The 22069-nt window shown below is 33.5% G+C and overlaps 2 protein-coding genes across 4 annotated transcripts; one reads left to right on the top strand and one right to left on the bottom strand.

Moving 5' to 3' along the window:
* Positions 1-1209: 1209 nt before the first annotated feature.
* Positions 1210-3908, bottom strand: LOC107058069 (TMV resistance protein N-like). The gene is made up of 5 exons (XM_015303378.1): positions 3336-3908; positions 3191-3253; positions 3008-3070; positions 2191-2631; positions 1210-2007 (listed from the first exon to the last, which is right to left on the bottom strand). Exons 1-5 carry the CDS (start codon positions 3906-3908, stop codon positions 1210-1212), a joined length of 1938 nt encoding a protein of 645 aa, XP_015158864.1.
* A 4175-nt stretch (positions 3909-8083) lies between these two features.
* LOC107058071 (uncharacterized) lies at positions 8084-13351 on the top strand. Of its 3 annotated transcripts, XR_001471758.1 has the most exons (4): positions 8084-9931; positions 10551-10697; positions 12127-12218; positions 13205-13351. XR_001471758.1 is itself a non-coding variant. In XM_015303379.1 (3 exons), the coding sequence occupies exons 1-3, from the start codon at positions 10484-10486 to the stop codon at positions 13220-13222; spliced, it is 324 nt and encodes a 107-aa protein (XP_015158865.1). In that variant the 5' UTR covers positions 10110-10483; the 3' UTR covers positions 13223-13351. The 3 variants fall into 3 exon arrangements, 2 of the variants coding, with proteins under 2 accessions (XP_015158865.1, XP_015158866.1); XM_015303379.1 differs by lacking the exon at positions 8084-9931 and having other exon boundaries at positions 10110-10697; XM_015303380.1 differs by lacking the exons at positions 8084-9931; positions 13205-13351 and adding an exon at positions 12800-12978 and having other exon boundaries at positions 10110-10697.
* The last annotated feature ends 8718 nt before the right edge of the window (positions 13352-22069 follow it).

The raw sequence follows: 22069 nt of genomic DNA, 5'->3' as shown, positions 1-22069 counted from the left end.
TACATGAATCTCCTAGAATTCATTTGTGGTATATCTGTGATTCAAAGATTGTTGTTTCCAGCTCCTTTCTAAACAACCTTTAGTGTCTGCTTGCAAGTCAGTAGAGTGTCTGTGAAATTCCCATTTGAAGTTTTTGGTTGTTAGTACTGAAATAAGCAGGTGTCATGCGGAAGCTAGTAAAGCAAACCTCGGAAGACCATGAGTAAGAAGACAAATGATAAATATACCAAAAGACATGAAGATTTAATGTGGTTCGGTCAATCGACCTATATCCACAAAGGAGATAAGCAATCCACTATATAAATATGAGAGTACAAAATATAGAGAGAAATAACCTCAACCAATTCCTATTCAGAATGTAACATTTGATAGTAGATGTCAATGGAGACTACGCTTCTTCAGTAGGGGAGAAACTATTTGAGCTGGAGCATTGGAGCTACATTGGAAATAGTCCCCCTAGGCTTCTTTCATCCACCTATTTTCGCAAAGTTATAATCTGCAATTTGTTTTTTAGGCCAGTTATTGTCAGCAAATGGAAAATGTGATTATATTTCAAAAGGAAATTTAAAAACAACGAATTATTGCTTACCCAAGTTCTTTCGTGAATCTCTTTCTTAGGTAGAGGAGATATTTTCCCTTCATAGGCAGTGTCACCGATTCTATTCTCAAAATACCAACTTCTTCTTCTCAGTTTGCATGCTACCAACAATGCGGTAGACTATAAGATTGAAAAACTATTCATATAATCCAAAAAGGAGCGACCACAACTAGTATTCTGTCATTTACTTTTAACATTTTTCCCTAAAAACTTATGCATTTTCAATTGTTTCATCTTTTCCGTGCATAAGAAAGAGAGATATTTGTATTTAAATCAAAGATTACGTCTGATATGTTAAGAAGTTTTGGGAATGATAACTCAGTGAAAGCAATACAACAAAATCAAAAATAAATTTAGACGGAGCACCAAGATAGGATGCAAGTTGGAAAAAAAGTATCAGTTTTCTTTTTGGTTTACATCAGTCTTCCTCTTTTTCATACATACAAATCACTCGCCCGTTATTGATTTTTGTTTAGTTCACTACTAGAAGAAGCTTTGATATTTTTAATAGTTCAACAAAAACATTAATAGAAGGAAGGAATAGCAAAAGTTCAAGCAAAGAAAAACTAGAGACAACACAAATATTAGAATATTACCTATATTTATTTAATCTAAATTCCTTGGTTTGCAGCTGAAAAACTGACGACTCTCCCAAGAATATTAGAATATTTCTTAGAAGAGGAGAAATTAGCGTCAAGCTCAGGATCAACTTTATACAACAAACGTAATCCATAATGCTTCATTTCACCATAGAAATATAACATAAAAAGCCCATAGTCATTTGGTGTTCTCCCATTTGCCTTAGATGTATCCCACAAGCCAGAAAGAGGTATCAACAAAAATGCAATCTCAGGATTACATTCTGAATGGTTGGATAAGGCAAGTTTCTCGGTGATACCCGATATCCCATCATCACATAAGGGAATCAAGTGAGCTGTCATGTCAAACAATTTTCCAGAGTAACATACAACGAATCCCAAGAAGTTGTCACGTACGTACCAATGTTTAGGCAAATTGACTGATACACTTGTACTAGTTCCCTGATGGTGGAACCAATGTGGGATGTTGATCCCCCAACTCACAAGCGCTCTTAGTGACAAGGAATCTGAAGCAGATGAGATATTCTGAAACAATGAATTACAGATCAAATCATTGCTCCAATCTGCAGATATTGTATGCAATTGCTTTGAAAATTCTGGCAGCTGTGGTAGCCTCTTGCAATTTGATAAGTAAAAGGTTTCAAGATCACCAAGTTGGGCTATGATTTCAGGCAAATGCACAAAATTATTTCCATTGAGATGCAACTCTTTCAAAGACGATAAGCTTCCAATGTCTTCCGAAAGTCCTCCATCTATTAAATTGCAGAAACTGAGATTCAGAATTTCCAATGAGCGTAACCCTTCATTCACCTGAGGGAACACAAAGTACACTCCATCTTCTAAACATTTAAGCTTGTTCAATCGGACGATGGAAGAGGGAGGTTGTGAAATTCGAGTGCAGCTAGCATCAAGCCTTTCCAGGTTGGAACAAATAAACATGCATACTTAAATATACTTGGAAGAGCTACAAGTTTTGGGCACCACGAGCTTTACCAAACCTTTCAACATGCCTATGCTACTTGGAAGAGCTACAAGTTTTTCCATGACTGACAAATCTAGCTTTGTAAGAAGAGCTTGGTGCTGAATAATAGATGACGGTATTTTCCTTATCCCAATGCCTTTCACCTTTATCTCTAACTCCGACTTCATTCTTCCAAGGATTTCAGGAAATTTCTCCAAACTTTGGCAACCCTCTAGATTTAGATGTTCAAGAGACTTCACATTAACATATGGAAAACTCTCAAGGCTTTTACAACGATACAAATTTAACTTAATGAGTTTTTTGCAATCACCCAGGGAAGAGTGAACCTTTTTAAGATTACTACATTTCTCCAGATTCAAACACTCCAAATTTGGCATCCCCGTGAAATTTGGTGTTTGCATCAGTCTACTAGAGAAGCTCAGATCTAGCCATCGTAGACATGGCAAAAGCTCCTATTCACAACAAACAGACATTAATTTGAGTTTTATGGAACTAATATCATATTCAATTTAAACACAAACATCAAATTCTAGTAAAAAGCCAAAAAATAGTAAAGTATCTCAAATAAAATGATACCTTTCTTTTGTCCATAAATCATGCAATAAACTCCACCCGAGATAGAGATGAAGAAGCCTTTAAGGTTAAATTTTCTGGCAATGACTCCCAAGGATATTGCTTCTAGAAAATCCACCGCAAGTTGTTGGACAGACACTCAATGGAGCCATTGGGAATGTATTTTGAATCAATCAAAGAGGGGAGTAAAAATAAATTGTTTCAGCTACCATCATTTATGTACAATATCCTAAGCTTTTTCATATTTTTCATCACCTCTTTTATTAAAGCATATTTGCCAAAATAAGTACACCAGATTGCTTCCACTGTCATGGTCCCCTGGCAAAAAGATAAATAAACGGGTAGTAGACCAATTAATGGCTTAATAAGATAAGATAAATAAATATCAATGTATGAAAACAGGAAATTGAATAATATTGCATTGTTTAACCTACTTACTGTGTTAATGTCAATCACTTCTTTGAAATCTTCAATGTCATATTCTGCTAGGTTCTCCCGAATCTTTATCCATTTTCACCACGTATTTACCCTTCTCTTGTATTAAGTCATGCATTTCAATAGTATTGTTTATAGAGATGAATACAAGAGATTTGTCAATTAGGACACGCAATCCAATATTTGCTCCAGAATAACATCTCTCAAGAATTTTCATGATGTAATCTTTATCTTTCTCTCGTAAGAAGCATGCTATATCTAGAAATATATCTCTTTGTATGGTCTCCAATCGATCATAGCTAATTCTGAGCTTTTCAACATCTTCTGAATTAGAGTTATTCTTCATTTCCTCCATAGCACTTCTCCACTCTGTTATGTCCCTCTTATGTAATAAAGAACCCCACACTTGTAGGGCTAAAGGAAGGCCTTTAGCATGATGTACAACCTCCATTGAGAGCTTCTCAACATATTCATCGGGAACTTCTTTTTTGACGAAAGCATATTGATTGAACAATTTAATAGCTTGATGGTCAACTAGTGTAGTCACTTCATTTATCACATCACTCGTTTCAATCAAATGTTTATCTCTAGTTGTTGCAATAATTCTAATCCCATTACCATACCAATTAGGATTTCCTGCAAGGTAATCCAAATGGTCTCTATGATCTATGTCATCAAGCACAACTACAACCTTCTTAAAATGAAGTCTACGAGCTATCATATGCTTTCCATCCTCCTTATTATTTACATAAGTAGTATTTGGACACGTGCGTATGTGATTTTGTATAGATTCGTTAGAACAATAAATTTTTTATGCAAAACGTGTTAAGGGAGTACTATTTTTTTAATGTACGTCAAGAAACACCAAATGAGGGGCACATTGTAATGTTTAAAATCAATTCCTTTGAAGCTACCATCGGTAAATCAATTCTGTTGAGGCTATTATCGGTAATTTTTAAACTTTGTTTAGTAGTTAACACACTTCCAATAAAGTCACAAATGACTAATTTGAGACAAATATCAATACAGACTTACGATAATGATAAAAAATTAAAAAAAATTAGATTGGTGAAGTCTAATAGAGAAAAAAACACACAAAAAATAGAAGAAAAATACAACATACACATCATTCGTAAGACTTTATTCATATAGATTATAGATAGAAAATAAATTAATTCATACTCGAAAGTCGGAAGCTACAAGTTTAAAGAAGAAAAACAAAAGGCATAGACCATGAGAGGGAATTAATTGCACTGACAAATCTTATAATTTGGAAATTATGTATAACGACGTATGCATCATATTTTTCTCCGGAATAAGATAATACTTATTTCTGATAAAAGTAGAGACAAAATTTACCAACGGTGCTTGGCATCATATTCATTGCTTTACACACCATAACATACATGCATACATACATACACACATACATATATATATAATATACATGCTTTGCATATATATTTTCAACTTTTACTATAAAACTAGGTAATTTACCCGGACTTTGCGCGGGCATAAATAATCTTTCTAAGCTTTTGAACAACCTTTCTAATAATCGACTGTTATAAGAAAAAAAAAAGTAAATTTTAGTAGGTTTTAAGAACATTTCAACAGAAATTAATTGATTTGACATTATCACATATCTCAAGAATTTTAAAGATATAATGAATGATTAAAAATATCATAATATATGTTTGATGATATAGTTGTCTTGTTAAAACTGAGTGATATTTTTATGTAGCGGTTAAACATATATTTTTATATTTTTTTGTACATGAAAAATATAGAACTGATAATTTTATGGTTAGAATATCTCCTTGTTAAAAACAAATTATATAAAAGTTTTCGGTAATCAATATTAGTTATAAATAAGTTAAGACCGTTAAAAATGTACACCACAACAACATAAATAATTTTTTTTAGAGACAATCTACTTGTCCAAGGTCAAACATTCACCACATTTCTTATTGTTACTTTGTTATTCTGGCAAAATTTATAGAAGGAGAAAAATAAATTTGAAACAACAGCAAAATAAAATTGTTGACCATTTTAGAAATTCATTCTTCATTAAACTGCTGTTCTGAAGGCCCTTCTAGATGTTTCATCAATGCAACTTTACGACTTTTTCAGAAAATATATATGTATAGTTGTTGCATTATGAAAGTACAAGTAGATCAAAATGTTGGATTCTAGACTCATGTTAAAGAAATATTCTCGAACATTAAAAAATTAAAAATGAGTCTAACCTAGATAACTCAAATGTCCAGCAATGACTTGGGACATAAAGGACAACAAATCTATGTTAATAGACATATCTTTTGTAGCTTAAGATATTATTTTTATTTAGAGCAGGTTTTGTTTCATATACTTCAAATTAAGCTTGCTGAAAATAGTCATAACCCACACCATAAATATTTAGTAGAGCTGAATGAGAAGGAAAAAAAGAAAGACATTAAAAGGACGAAAACTTTGTCCAAGTGAGATCATATACATATCAAACGAAAAATAATCAATACAATTTTAAGGAGGCAACAAAACAGCGAGAAAAAACATACATTAAAGGGAGTAAACTATGAGATATCCAATGATGATAACAAATCATTATAACCAAAAAAGTTCTCATATTTTAAAATAACATACCTCAAAAAATTGACTAACACTTCAATCAATTTTCAATCCTTAAAATACTCGTAATATCCAGTGATAAATTTAGTAAAAATAGATAACAACAACATAAATACAAAAAAATATGGGCATGCAAATTTATTAACTCTCAGAGGATTTTCTAAAGAACACAAAATCACATTCTTGTATGTGAAGAAATGACGTTGTTGATGAACAAATTAGAGATTTGTAAGGGTTTTTTTAATTGTACCTTCAACAATTGCAGTAGAGAAAACTTGCTTGAATACTCAATTAACGGTTTTTATTCAATATGCACTAACAAATACTTATAACAATAATATTGCAGAAACATAAACAACAAAATTTAAAGCATGTAATCAAAAATAACAATTAATAATGTAAGCATAAATTAATGAGTGTAAAAATATACCAGGAACTGTAACAATAGAATGAAACAGAATGGGAAAAATCGATCCCACTGAATGCACGGTGTCCCCTTAAGGAAATTATTTCCCCCTAGTACCCGAGATATAAAGGAATAGATCCTCTCAGGAAAGAACGATTCTATTCACCAGTGTATTGATACAAAAAAATGGTGTCAGTGATTCATTCAATAGGAGCAAAGTACACAATTATTTAATTGTCCAGAAGAAGAAGAAGAAGTTCAAAATTTTCGTTGTTTTAAAATGAGAGGAAATTACTCTATTTATAGACAACAAAAGGTAGTGTGAACAAATGCTTATTGTGTCTTATCGAAAAGGTCACAACCTTTCATAAAAGTCACAACTTTTGATAAAAGTCGCAACTTTTTATAAAAGTCGCAACTTTTCATAAAAGTCGCAAACTTTCATAAAAGTCGCAACTCTTCATAAAAGTCGCAACTCTTAATAAAGGTCACAACTCTTCATAAAAGTCACAACTTTTAATGAAAGGGAAGGCTAGTTTTGGAAATAAAACAAATTAAAAGGGAATCCTGGTTTGTGGTGAAAGAAAACAAATTAAAAGGGAATCCTGGTTTGTGGTGGCGCCACGTAGGTGGGTCTAGGGTTCTCTTTTATATATATATATATATATATATGATATATGATTTGTGTAACAAAATAATAAATCAAAAATGTATTTTAAAATCTATTTCACTTGAGAAATATTTGTTGTTATGATACGGAGACACCATTTAAAATTTGTGAATTTTAAATTTGAACTTCTATTGTGTTTACTGTAATTCATTACTTTAGTTATTTATTTGTTGAATAGAAATAAACTCAAAAAATCAGAAAAACATAGTTACCATCTAGCCCTAAATACGTGAAGAAAATCAATATCATATAGCCCCATAATGGTATATAGAAATATGATGATTAAATTTCATGCTCTAGATTAATTACTGTAAATGCATGTAATTAAATACCTCTAACTCTAAATACTAAATTAACTAAGAGAATTGAAATTTAAAGACAAAAGAAATCTTAAAAATTATCAATAACTGATCAAACAAGATGAATAAACATATGTCTCGACAAAACTTTCTAACAAAGCAAAATAGATGTACATTTATCAATTCAGCCCAAATGTTTAAATTTGTTTTCTGATTTTATAGCTATTTCTTTTATAATAATAACATATCTCGTGAAGTCCGTCTAGAGAGTGTAGGGTGTGCACATACCTTACCTCAATTCAGAAGACCCTCATGAACTTGAGTCAAGTATACACTACAACATTTTAGTCCTAAGGCCACACTAAATCTAGACAACACTTATAAAGTGTTGCCAAAAATATTTTTGGGTACACTTTTAAAGTGTAGCTTTAGTTATTAGCTTTTGACAACGATAATATTGGCAACACTTGTAAAACGTGCTCTTTAGTAATATAGGCTACACTTTATAAACGTTGTCAAATTATGATATAATTGAAAACACCTATTTACACATATTACTACACTTTTAAAGTATGCTATTTTTATAATTTTAAAAACAACACTTTACAAGTGTAGCATTATAATTTTCCCAAAATTTTCACTAAAATATTGTATTCCCTCCAATATATTTAACTTTCCCCCCAATTTCTAATTTGTCAATAAAGGAACTAACAAAAGAAAAATTCTATACAAAGAAATATACTCTAAAAAACATTTTGCCCCAAATTAACATAGGAGCTACTCTTTATCTAAATCAAAATAGGAGCTATTTTTTTTGCCCAAATCAAAACGTACTTTTGCCCCAAATAAAAACCTCATACCCTAAACCCTACAACTTGCTCTATTTCTTGCTCTGAATGTAGAAGAAACACAGTCATAGCTATGAATCGTCCAAATGGGTACTTGAAAGGGGAGTAGCGGATAGAGAGAGCGTGGTCTCATTGGAAGAAGTTAGGCGAGCCCAAACTTATAGTGGTACCAATGGTTGACAACTCAGAGCTTCCTTTCCGTCTTCTATGTCGATGCATCGATGATGTACACAGTTGCTTGGAAGAAACTGGCGATGATGGGGTACTTTCAGCAGATCTTCTTCTTGAGAATCCAGCCCTCTTTGCTGGATATCAAACTGCTGAATGGGGGATTGGGTGTTGCAGGAATGAAAGAAGACGATAAGCTAGATAAGGCTGAGTTACTGATAGAATATTTTAGGTTTTGTGAGCGATATCCAGTGCCTTGGAGAATCATCTGTTCTCATGTACACAAGTTGTTGGGAGAGTGGTTTAGGATCCAGCCAAGTGTGCGAGAGGATTTTAACAAACAATACAAACTCACCTTTGAATTTCTTTATGATTTAGTGAACAGATTAAAGGAACTTGGGGTGAGAATACCACTTTATGCTGAAGGATACTCAGCAGGCAGTATCTACAAATTGACTTGTTGCTCAAGTTCTGTTCTAACTTGAAAGATGGAGCCAGCTATGGTGAATCACCACGTCAGTTTTCTCACTCTAGTTCATTCTCGTAAAATGTTGTACGCTCACTAATGTTGGTCAGAGCAGGTGTAGGGTTAAACGTATCTCAGCCTTTTACCTCATGTTTTGTATAATTATATACTGACTTTTTTCTCGTATCATTGAGATAATTTACATACTTTTTTTTGTACATCTCGATTTGTATCCTGACTAATTATTTGTAAGGTGACTAAATTGTTATCCAATAGATGCAATTGGACTGATTATTTGGGAGGTTATGCTATAGTGCTTCGACAGTATGATCAAGACCTCCTTAGTTTATTTTCCATAAAGTGTGGTGCTGGGTGCTTGTAGTGTCAAGAGCACCATGTAGACAAATTTACTGTCTGCTAGTTTGAAAACATCAGTGCATGTCTTAAGTTTTAACTTTTATAATGCGACATTGTATTTGGCACTCGTTTATTTTCATGGGCAACAAAAAAAGGAAACAAATTCAGACTTGCTACAAAAAAAGAGTTCATTGTTCTGCAAATCTCATCGTCATTGTATATTTCTGTCTTCTTCAATGACATATGGTGATTTCCCTAGTCCTTCCTTACCTTCAACTGAGAAACTGAAAAAAACAGAGTCAAGCATTCCAACATCGTTTAGAGGAATTGAGGAATCTAAGGGAGCAAATACGAGCTCTGGCAAGGGAGATACAATCAGTCACTCGACTCATATATGGCGTTTTCATGGGTATGATTTTCTAACCATTAAGTGCTGGTCAGGCTAGCGGCAAATTGCTAATATTGGATCATTTTCTTCAAAAACTTCATGCGTGTGGACATAGGGTTCTTCTTTTCTCTCAGATGATTCAAACACTTAATATACTCCAGGTAAATGTTTGTAATCTGGTATGTTTTACAAAAACCCTATTAGAGATGTTTAAACAGTTCAACCTGCAGTTGAATGGTTCTTCTGCTAGGTTAATCTTGTATAGGATTATCTGGAACTGAGGAAGTATTCTTATGAGCGTCTTGATGGTTCAATTCATGCGGAAGAGTGCTTTGCTGCAATCAAGAGCTTTAGTCATAATAGATCAAAGTATGAAGCTCAACAAAATGCAGCATTTGTTTTCTTGATTTAAACAAGAGCTGGTGGAGTTGGGTTGAATCTTGTGGCTGCTGATACAGTGAGTGACAACTACTGGCCGAACTTTTATTATCGGATTGGTTTAAGATTATATACTTAGGTTAACCCTTATATTGTACAAGTATTTCTTCTAAATATATATTGTACAAGTAAGGAGTGTTCATTCATCAACGTTTTCTTATCTTGATATATGGAAAGAGGTGATATAGACACTTGGATCATACGCGAGAGTGAAATTGTAATGCACAGGTAGAATATCTAACAGTTCAACTTCAAACTTTAACTAGTTCAATGCTTAATCTCAAATTTGTTAAAGAATATTATCTCCATTCATGGATATTGATGCTCTTCTCTTTTCCTAGTCGTTATAATTGAGACGTTTAGCTCATGAGTTATGCCATCAAAGAAAAAATGTTGATAGCTCATATTTGTTGACAACATGCATCACAGTGATGCCAGTTGATACCTACTGGATGATAGGTGGAGAATTGTTAGGAAGTCATAATTTTTCTGGACCTGGCAATGCTTAATGGTGCAGTTCTTGCAAGTGATTGGGATAATATACTTTAACTCTTGTCTTAAGTTCGATTTCAATGGCACAAAATAGTCATTCCTGTTCATTTTGGCCACTGGATAGTGGTGTTAGTAACATATGGATCTGTCTTGTTTTGATTGGACATCCATTTCTTTCATCTCTTTGACAAGTTGTGGTGGTGTAGGTCATATTTTACGAGCAAGATTGGAATCCTCAAGTAGACAAGCATGCCTTGTAGCGTGCTCACCATTTATGGAGCCTTTCATTTTGTTTACGGGGACCGCACCCGTCCTTCTAAAGTGTCTCCATCAGACCCGACCATCATATTCAGGTGTGTATGAAACGCTTATCTTTTCAGGTCAAGCTTGTGATGCTTATCACAACTTGTATAGAAAGTAATTTTACTACTGTTTTAATTGCACATGCGTGTTAAGTTTTCCATTATTGGGTTGGATATGTTCGTGAGTACTAAAATTATTAATTTTGATATAAACAGAGGACACCTGCATTTGATAAATTCTTAAAACCACTCAAGCTTGGAGTTCAATAATATTTTGCTCACATAAGTTTGCAGCTCAACTAGTTGATTACCTCCTGCTGCATATATGGATGAGTCAATCATGCTAATCAATTTGAAAGCATGGAATGTTTGTTTATCTCGACTTGTCAATTAGGAGCCTTTGTAAGAATATAAAATGTTATGGTAGTAGATATGCTCACTGCATTGATAGAAAAGCTTGGAGGGTTCACTCCAGGTTAAGTGGAAGATTTTGGGGAAGATGCTTCTTACAGAAGAACTCGTCTTTACTAGGGAAAAAGTTGATATCCTTACTGGCAGAGAATGAAAAGAAATGATAGGTTCCACATAGGCTGCTGGATTGGTGGCTTCTATGACCTGCACTACACCTAATATGAGCTACTACCAAATTTTCAAAATGAGAAAAAAATATCTTAACATACACTCGTTCTGTATTTTCCTTCGTTTTGCATGTACTCTTTTCCCCCGCTCCACTTCGTCCTTTCAAATATTGTAATATAAGATTGAGAAATCGACATTTTAGTCATGTTACTAATAGCTGATTAGAAGATGATGCTAAATCCTTAAATTTTTTATATCTTCACTATTGATGAATTTCGGTTCTCGAAATATTGCGGATAATCATAGTCAATTCGTTTTTTAATAGTAAGAAGTAAGGCAACATTCTACTTGCTTTTCTTAAATCTTCAAGATTGATGAATTCCGATTCTCAGAAGATTTTTAAGTATTGCCGTAATTTTTGTTGTTCTTCTGCACTTGCTTATGACGTTAGTGATAATCTGATAAAACAACTGGAGTAACATTTTGTGTCGAGTTTGTTATTGAAGCCTGGCTCCCTATTCAGTCTTAGAAGTTGTTTTGAATGAAAGTAGCATATCAAATTAATGGGACAGATTAATTAGTTTCGTGCAACTTCAGATTTCAACTTCTGATTCCAACACTAGAAGGGCCCTTTTCATGTGATTGATTAGTTTTTACTGATGATATAGGTGTATTTTAATTTCTCCAATATCATGTTTTTCTCTACTATTAGATCCTACTTGAACTTGTTCTGGGAAGTGGGAGGGCTGTTCACAGTCCTTTGTTCTGTAGCAAGTTTACTCTGGCTTTACCTTACACCACCATGGAGAGGGCTACGTGATCAATGACTCGTAAATATTCTTCCAAGTTGCTAAACTGTTCTTCAAGTCGATCTTATTTTGTAAATCTTCTGTCTATGCAGAATCAAAGGCTCTTACTATTGATGATTTATGCCTTTTCCTTCGGGGCTTCTATTGGCCTTCTTACCAAATATCTCTTCGAAATGCAACAAAAGTAAGACTCAAAAGATGCTAAACATTGTTCAGATATCTGTTGTTGACGTTTTATGGTTGCTTTTACTGCTTTCTTTTCATATCATATTATCAAGAAACTGATTTTTATAGTCTTTAATTGTGTACAGTGAAAGGCTTTTTGCTGATTAGTATGTATACTCTGTGAAAATTCTGTTTTAAGGACTTGTGAGAACAAGGGAACATGAATGTAGGAATTTGACATTTTGTATCATTCTTGTACGTACTTAGCCAAAAGTTTCTACTAGGATCACGTAAGTTTTGGACATCCTGGAATGTCTGAAAATTAATTAGTGCATTAATGGCCTGATCGAATACCTAGGCTTTTTCACTGTTCAGAATTCTCATTATGCTTAGCTTATGAATGAAAAACATTGAGCAATATGTCTAGCATTGGGTGCTAGAATGTTGGTCTGTTATTAGGTTATAAACTGTTGTTTTGGACTTCTAAATTGATGGCTTGTAATTAAGATTCATATCCTTCATGGACTTAGGGGACTTGACTTGAATTATAGTTAGAAAAATGTATCTAACAATTATGTTCTTTTTTGGAAACCTGAACAGTTTTAATGTCTCTGCATTCTTTGGAAATCTGTTCGCTTATACTTGATCCTTAGTTGCATCACCAATCAAATGTTCAATATCAGTAAAGGCAATTTCAGAAGGTGTTGTTCTATTTCCTTGATCATTTGGTATAATTTCAACTCTATCATTTACCCAAACCGTAACACAACTATAAGTTGTACCTAAGTCTACCAAATAGATTAAAAATAAAATTGACTATAGGTGTTTCATCCTCAGGCCTAAAAGTAGGAGTCCACTTTTGAATTGGTTGGCTTACAGTGAACACTCTCCAATTATGCACTTCCACATCTTTATTGTTATGAATTGGTCTGGCTTGCTGTGAATTTAAGCATATTAAATACATGATTTATTTCACTAATTTATAATTTTATTTTGAATGTGCAGGAAAATGCCGGCAATTGAATTTGAATTGTGGCCAGAAGTAAAGTCGATCTATTGTAGTGAACGATGAAGATTTTTTGTAGTACTATTGTCATATATGTTTGAGTGCATTTGGTTTTGTGGAATTTATTGATAGTAGAGATCTTTAAGCAATCACTTTCTAAGTATTGGTTGTACAACACATGTTTCTCTAAGTTTATTTGAAATATATAGCTTCGATTTAATTATTAGTTAATTTTGTGCTTTAGGTCACTTGTATATTTAATTATGTGATTATTGAATATATGCAAATAAAAAATTATTATTCTTAAAAATAGAAAATTGTGGCTACAAAATTCTACACAACATTGCCACACTTCAGAAGTGTTGCTGTAGGACGTCCAATGTTATCTTGTACATAACAAAAGTTACACTTCATAATTGTTGCTCTAGATGAGATATAAAAGGCAACACTTTTTAAGTGTGATCAATAACAAAGCAAAGACAACGCTTTTAAGTGTAGTATAATAAAAAAAGGTGTTGCTAATGTATCACTACAAAGCGTGCCCTTATACCTCTTTGGCTACGCTTTATAAGTCTAGCTGTGATGGAGACATTTAAAAAGTGTTGCCTAATGTCAAAGGTTACGCTTCTTTAGACCACCCCCTAAAAAGCGTTGCTTAAAGTCCAAACGTGTAGCCTTTTATCAAAGGCCACACTTTTTGCTAGTTTAGGCAACACTTTACTGGGGTGGCCGTAGGCCTAAAATGGTGTAGTGATAGCAAATCAGAGTAAATATAAAAAAGAAAAATGACAGTGAAGAGAATATAATATAATATAACAACTATTACGAAAACAATAACAACAACAAAAAATGTGGAATAACCGAAACATCATAAAAATAATTGGTGGTAGAAAGCAAAAGCAAGATAGTACAAGAATAAAAGTACCACTACAACAGACACCACTAAGCCTACAATAACAACTATTACGAAAACAATAACAACAACAAAAAATGTGGAATAACCGAAACATCATAAAAATAATTGGTGGTAGAAAGCAAAAGCAAGATAGTACAAGAATAAAAGTACCACTACAACAGACACCACTAAGCCTACACCCTTCGGAAAGCAAGAGAACACTCCACTACAATCTTCTACCTTAATTGGCGATCTCCATGCTTAAGCATTTTCTGTAATTGATGAAATCAAATTCTTTTTTCTTATGAGTTATGAACGGCAAATTAGTTTACGTATTTGCCAATAATAATTTTACCTCATGCACATGATATTTATAAGTCAAAATTTTGCCTAGAATTCTGTAGAATGCTCAAAAGTTATGTTGGAAAATGAAGAGACATAAAGTTTGCCTAGAATTCCGTAGAAAGTTGAAAAGTTATGTTGGAGAATGGAGAGACATTCCTAAAATGCCTTTTGAAACACCTTTTCATTTTTAGTATTTAATATAATATAATATGATATAATTATTATTTAATATTAAATTGCTTAGATATTTTATAATATTTTGAATTAAGATAGGGGAAAAATAGTATTTCAACTTTTACTTTTGTGGCTTCCCACTTTTAGTATAATATACTAGTTTTACAGTACGTGCGTTGCACGTGTGTACCGTATATATAATTTATGATGTCGTAAAATAGCAGTAATATTACTAAATTAAAGCTTTTTAGTAAATATTTATAATTGAACAAACATAGGACAAGTGTTTTTAAATTATTAATACATATTGTCGCAGAGTTACTTGTATTTTGAGATAACAATGACAAGATATCATTAAAACATTTAAAAATACATTCAAAGTTTTAATATGGGAGAAAGTGACATTTCTTTATTAATATTATTTCTTACTTCACTCAGTTTCGTAAGCAAATCTAACCAAGAAAATAGAAAAAAAATATACTTTAAAAAATGTCACCAATAGTCTTTCCTCTTGAGGTTACGAACATAAATGATGTAAACCATCTAAGTAGAAATTTTGTCTTAAATATTTATACTTGAAATATAGTATGTGCATGGCACTAACAAGAATTACCATAAGTATTTCAATACTTTATCTTTATATGTAACATATCATTTACAAAATATTATTACTAAATTAATAATATACAGAGGTAATTTTACTAAAAAAATTGTACTTTGTTGTTATCATGAATGATGGTTATATATACTTCAGTAGAATAATTTAATTTTAATATATGAATAACATCACCTATGGTGAAAAATATTTCATTTCATTAAGTTTCTGCCTTATTTTTGTGGAATTGTAGTCTTCTCCTTTTTCTGCCGCATACATATAATATAGTTGTTGTCAAATTAAAGTATCTAGTATCTTATAGAAGTTGTATCATGGTATAAAAATATTTAAATTTTTCAATGATAAAAATTAATAGATGAATAAAATTTAAAGTATTATTTATAGAATCATTAATTTGATTTAAGATCGTCTAATGATCAATCAATATTTTCCTATCTATTTTTATATAGCTAGTAAGGAGTGTATCTTGTGACATAAAGAAAAAATATATGGTACAATGCATAGCCAATAAAGAAGAAAGACGAAAATATATGTTCATGTTATAGTCACTCTAGTGTTCCATTTGATTTAAATCTCATGCAACCAACACTTTACTTTCTCCGTTTATTTTTACATACATATCCATTAAAGATAATTATTGTCATGGCTATGTTATCATATTATAAGTAAAAGTAAAAATCTATTTTTGAAATAGTGAATTTAACATCAAAACAAATATTTCAATGGACTACGTTGATACCAATTGTTTTAGAAAAATTAGGAAGAAACTCCTTCCTTTGAGGGAAAAGAATAAAAAAAAAAAAAAAGAAGAAATATCTTACCCAAATCATATGCTTTTTTCATATCTTTTTAATATAATTGTCTCTCCCATTACTTTTCGTCACCGTTAACTCTTGAAAATGGTAAGAAAAAATACGAGTGTGAATTGATCAACTATTTGCTACAGTTTTTTCACCAACTCTTTCTTATGAGGTACCTCAACTTTTGCTGAATTTTGAACTAAATATTTTTTTGCAAATAACACTTAGAGATTTTTTTAAGAAGAAGAAGAGTAGAGAACTTAAAGAAATTGTAGTTTAATAGTGTGAGGAAACCTTTCTATTTATAGCTACCAAATAGTAGTATTAATAGGTGTTAATTGTGTTTTATCCAAATAATCACAATCTTTCAAAAAAGTCACTGCTTATCGGAAAAGTCAAAACCCTTTGAAAAAGGTACAACTCATCAGAAAAGGCACAACCCTTTAGAAAAGTGACAACCCTTCGAAAAAATCACAACCCTTCGAAAAAATCACAACACATTGAAAAAGTCACAACCCGTGAAAAAAGTCACTACTTCTGTTGTCATACTACTAAATTCATTTCTTATAGCTACTTCATACTTATATAATATTTCCGTAGTTGTAGTAGCTAATTCACCACTATATTTTTTATTACTTCTTAACGTTTTTAAACTTTCATCTGATAAATTTTGTAGCCATAATTTTACTGTTCCTATAAGCGTTCTTTCTATATAATAAAATTTAATAAATTAATAAATAAAATAAATTGAGTGTTTTTAATTGGGGGTATTATAGTAATTCAACATTCAAGTTTGGGAGTTTATGCTTTTAAGGTAGTATAGAAGATAGATAGATAGATGATTATCTTGTTTCCTTAACAATTCCGAGAGAAGGATATTTTGCAAAGAATGCATTGCACATTTGTTTTCTTTAATATCTGCAATGAAACTTACAGTTTCAAATTGATATGAGAGTGTGTCAAAAATTGCCCTTGCTATTGTCGTTTTACCCAACTACCCCCCCCCCCGCCATGCCCCAAATCCCCACACTGTAAACTTCATTGATTTCAAGCTTTAGTTGGGATTTTACTTCCTCTAAATGAGTATCTATTCCCACAACATCTTGCAAATAAGATACTGAAGTCTTGTAGAATTTGAGCGAAATTTGATTAACAATTTGTTGAATACTCTGTGACTCAACCCTACATAAATAAGAAGATTAATTAAATAAGTGTCATCGCATATTGTGTATAAGCATAATAAAGTTAGGTATTATAAGTATTTCATAGTATAAGTTATTTGGCTTAACTGAATCTAAGTAGCTTTTAAAAGTTGTTTGTAAACACACAATAGTCTAATAAAGTGTTTCTAAGGTCTAAACTACACACATATATATGTTTTAACTCACCCTTGGCGGATGTCATATCCTTTTAGATCCGTTGCAGCAGTTAGGGCGGTCCTCCATCTTTGCACCTTCTCCATTCTCTCAACATCATCCTTATACTTCAATTCATGTTTGGCAAATGCTTTTGCAAAGTTTTATCTCTGGTGATGAACATGTGATGGATCCACATTATAGAAGACCGGTATGACTATTTGTCCATTTTCTTGTTTCATGCATTCCATAATCTTCACTAGTTCATTCAAGCACCACCTCAATGCAACATAATTCACTGAGAAAATGACAAGGGCAACTTGAGACTCTTTGATAGCTTTCAAGAGTTCCTCTGGCATCAAATCATCATGCTCTAGCCTTTTATCATCTTGAAAGGTGAATATTTCCCTATTTTTCAAACCTTCGAACTATTGGCGCATCTTCCCTGTAATAGTGCATAGTCAGTTGTAGTTGTTAGTTAGTTATTTACTGCTTATAGGTTTAGTACTCCACATTCATTATTAAGAGTCCACTAGGAATACACCTCATATAGTATAGGAGTTGTGGTTGGTCTTCACTTGTATTTAAAAAAAGTTTCTCTGCACATTGTTAAATTATAATAGATATCACCTTTTTCATCCAGAATCTTTATGGTATCAGGGGTCTTCTAGACAGTTCAGAAGACTACACCAGGACTGAGCAAATCACCATGGGTAACGGTAACAAAATTCCTATCACTCACACTGGTAATATTCAGTTAGATGCTTTCAACAAAAAATTCACCTTTCAAATACCCTTTGTGCCCCAGCTATTAAACGTAATCTTATATCTGTGTCTACATTCTATCAAGACAACCTGACATCCATGGAATTTTTTCCGTCTTCTTTTCTTGTGAAGGATTTGAGCACGGGGGCAGTGGTGGCACGTTGAGAGAATAGAGATGGACTTTATGAATGACCCTTTGGAGGAGGCCAATGCAACCTGAGCTACCAAACAACTAAGGTGGAATCTCAAGAATATTGGCATCGACGATTAGGATATCCAAATAAAAGTGTGCTTAAAAAGCTTTTACATAAGTTTTCAATTCCTGTTTCCCATTTAAACAAGTTTGATTATTGCAATTCTTGCTCTTCTAATAAAAGTCATCGACTACCTTTTTATCAGAAAACTTTACGGAGCACATATCCTTTGCAAATTATTTTTAGTGATCTCTGGGGGCCCTCACCAGTTTTATCGATTGATAAAAAATTATATTACGTGATTCTTTTTGATCAGTTTACGAAATATATTTGGCTTTATACGGTTAAAACAAAAGTGAGGTTCAAACAATTTTTCCCAAGTTTAAACCCCTTGTTGAAAACTATTTTCATACAAAAATCCGCTCGGTGTACACTGATGGTGGTAGTGAGTTTGAAGGCCTCAAGCCATTCCTTCTTGCCAACGGCATTGAGCACCTTTTATCTCCCCCATATACACCACAACGAGTAGCCATGGCTGAACGTAGACACCGCCACATTATTGAAACAGGTCGTTTGCTTGTCAACAAGCCACATTCTTGATTAGCAGATTGCCTACCCCAACTCTTGGTAACAATTCTCCATACCAACGGTTGTTTGGCGAGATTCCCAATTACCAAGTTATTCGAACCTTTGGCTGCCTTTGTTACCCATGGCTTAGGCCGTATACGAAACACAAATTAGATCCACGATCTACTCCTTGTGTTTACCTAAGCTATTCTAATGTCCACCACAGTCATCAGTGTTACGATCCTATGTCTAAAAAAATATACATTTCCCGTGATGTTATCTTTTATGAAAATAAATTTCCCTTTTCTGATATTTTCCTCCATTAAGGAAAAAAAAACTTTTGACTTTACAATGGGATATTCTGCCAACTGAATTGCCTGCCTCCATTCCTGCACATGTGCCATCAATAAATCATGAGATTCCACCGCCAATCTAGGTTGCTACACTATTGCAAAAGGCTTCTTCTGTTGATCCATCTTCAACTCCATCTCTTGAGGTAGTGCCACCTTCCATTAGTGTCTCAGACTCCTCCGTGCAACACCTTGTTGATCCAGGTTGTTCTATTCCCACTCCTCATACATCTCCACCCCTACTCCAATATAAATGCCGAAACCGGCAAGCACAAATTCCACCCGCATCACCTCTTTTACTTGATGTAGATTCAGTCCCAACCCAGGTTCAATACCCACCTCCTAACCCATCTTCCAGTATCAATCCGTCATCTACCATAACCATCACATCTACCCAGCCACCCACTGTTCACCGCCCTATCACTTGTTCTCAGAATAACATCACTACCCCAAAGAAAGTATTTGATTATCTTGCACTATTACCTATACTGATCAATCGTTTCCACCACTTATAACCAAGCCCAAAAGAGTGCACACTGGAGAGAAGCTATGAAACTTGAGTTTGATGACTTAATGACCAATCTGACCTGGGAGCGTACCACCGTCCACTTCACACAATGTGGTTGACTGCAAATGACTTTATCGTATCAAAACCAAACCAGATGGAAGTGTGGATAGGTATAAAGCTCGGTTGGTTTCAAAAGGTTTTACTCAACGTCTGGGTGTAGATTATCACTCTACCTTCAGCCCAGTTGTTAAACTTGTTACTGTTCAATTGGTTTTATTGCTTGTAGTTCAATATAATTGGCCCTTGCACCAGTTGGACGTGAATAATGCATTTCTTCAAGGTCACCTTAATGAAGATATCTATATGCGCCAACTTCCTGGGTATGCTCATCCTGATTTTCCTCATTATGTGTGCAAACTAAAGAAAGTAATTTACGGCCTGAAGCAGGCTCCTCGCGCTTGGTATTCTGAGTTAAAGCAGTTCCTCATCCAAATGGGAGTGCAAAAATCCAACTCTGATTCCTCCCCTTTTATTCGTCATCACAGTAGAATGTTGTTTTACATTCTTATATATGTTGATCGCATTATTATTATTGGTTCCAATTCTAATGTAATTCAACAAGCTATTCGGGTTCTTTCATACCGATTCTCTCTCAAAGATCTGGGATAACTGCACCACTTCTTAGGTGTTGAGGTCCTTCGCACGCAATCTCGAATCATTCTTTCTCAAGCGAAGTATGTTTTTGATCTTCTCGCTGCCCATAATATGTCTGAATGCAAACCTGTTCACACACCCATGAGTTCCTCTACTTTTCTATCCCTTAAGGATGGTACACCTTTTGTGGATGGCACCTTGTATCGTCAAGCTGTTGGTAAGCTTCAGTATTCCTCATTTACCAGACCAGACATAAGCTTTGCCGTCAATAAGTTGTCTCAATTTATGCATGCTCCTACACAAACACATTGGTCTTCTGTTAAACAGGTTCTGCGCTATCTCCAACATACCAAGAATTACAGGTTACAGATAATGAGCAACACATCACCTGGGTTGTTTATGTATTCTGATGCGGATTGGGCAGGTGACATTAATGATAGGAATTCTACTTCTGGATATATTCTTTATTTTGGTCAAAATCCCATTAGTTGGTCCTCCAAGAAGCAACGTACTATAGCTCATTCTTCTACTGAGGCAGAGTACCGTGTTGTCGCTTCTGCTCTTACTAAAGTGAATTGGGTTCAAAACTTTCTTGCAGAATTACATGTCCAGCTGCCTGAACCACCACTAATCTATTGTGATAATGTTGGTGCCACTTATCTCTGTCAAAATCCTGTCTTGCATAGCAGGATGAAGCACATCGAAGTTGATTTTCACTTTGTTAGAGATCATGTGCAGAGGAACCACGCGCGCGTTCAACATCTACATGTTGCGGATCAGCTTGCTGACACACTTACAAATCATTTGTCTCGTCTGCTCTTTCACAAACATCTACCCAAGTTTAAGGTTGTTGATTTCACCTTCAACTTGCGGGGGCATATTGGTGCATCTTCCCTGTAATAGTGCATAGTCAGTTGTAGTTGTTAGTTAGTTATTTACTGCTTATAGGTTTAGTACTCCACGTTCATTATTAAGAGTCCACTAGGAATACACCTCCTATAGTATAGGAGTTGTGGTTGGTCTTCACTTGTATTTAAAAAAAGTTTCTCTGCACATTGTTAAATTATAATAGATTTCATCTTTTTCATCTTGAATCTTTATGTACAAGTGACCTGTAAATGTTTTACGAGTATAACTCAGAAAGACATCATACTTCCATCGAAGACAATACTCTGAACTGCTCACAAAAGAAGAAGATGATGCCATTGATTCGGTTAATTTGTTGAAATTTGAGAAGAAAGATATGAATTGTGTGTATAGAGAAAATTGATTATATTTTGCACAAAGTTATATACATGACATCAAATATGAAAAAATTTCTTGAAGATGGCGTCTAATCCAATTAAATTCAATTATTTGTATGGGGTCCACATGAATATGAACTATATGGACAGTTCAAAATACAAGTGGATGAAGCTGCATAAAAGGACTATACCTTGAAAAATATCTCAAAATACAAGTTGATTCCACTCGGTATCCTATTGTCATATTGGGGTGTGACTTAGTTCAGATTCACGTCAAAAAGTCTCATATTGAGTGGTAAAATGCTCCCTAACAAAGACATTCTATATCCAGGCTCGAACATAATACATTTAATTAAGAATAAAAGAGTAATTATCATTTTTGAAATTCACTGTCTTT

The sequence above is a fragment of the Solanum tuberosum genome, unplaced genomic scaffold, assembly GCF_000226075.1.
Source record: "Solanum tuberosum cultivar DM 1-3 516 R44 unplaced genomic scaffold, SolTub_3.0 scf00428, whole genome shotgun sequence".
Classification (NCBI taxonomy): domain Eukaryota; kingdom Viridiplantae; phylum Streptophyta; class Magnoliopsida; order Solanales; family Solanaceae; genus Solanum; species Solanum tuberosum.
The sequence above is the reverse complement of the archived record's forward strand: the minus strand, read 5'-3'. Positions and strand labels throughout refer to the sequence as shown.

Coding starts and splice junctions, on each gene's coding strand:
- LOC107058069 (XM_015303378.1), bottom strand. CDS start 3,908: ATGATAGCTCGTAGACTTCATTTTAAGAAGGTTGTAGTTGTGCTTGAT. Junction 3,071..3,190: donor AAGTGATTGACATTAACACA/GTAAGTAGGTTA, acceptor TCTTTTTGCCAG/GGGACCATGACAGTGGAAGC. Junction 2,008..2,190: donor TAGGCATGTTGAAAGGTTTG/GTAAAGCTCGTG, acceptor GTGTTCCCTCAG/GTGAATGAAGGGTTACGCTC.
- LOC107058071 (XM_015303379.1), top strand. CDS start 10,484: ATGGATCTGTCTTGTTTTGATTGGACATCCATTTCTTTCATCTCTTTG. Junction 10,698..12,126: donor GACCCGACCATCATATTCAG/GTGTGTATGAAA, acceptor CTGTCTATGCAG/AATCAAAGGCTCTTACTATT.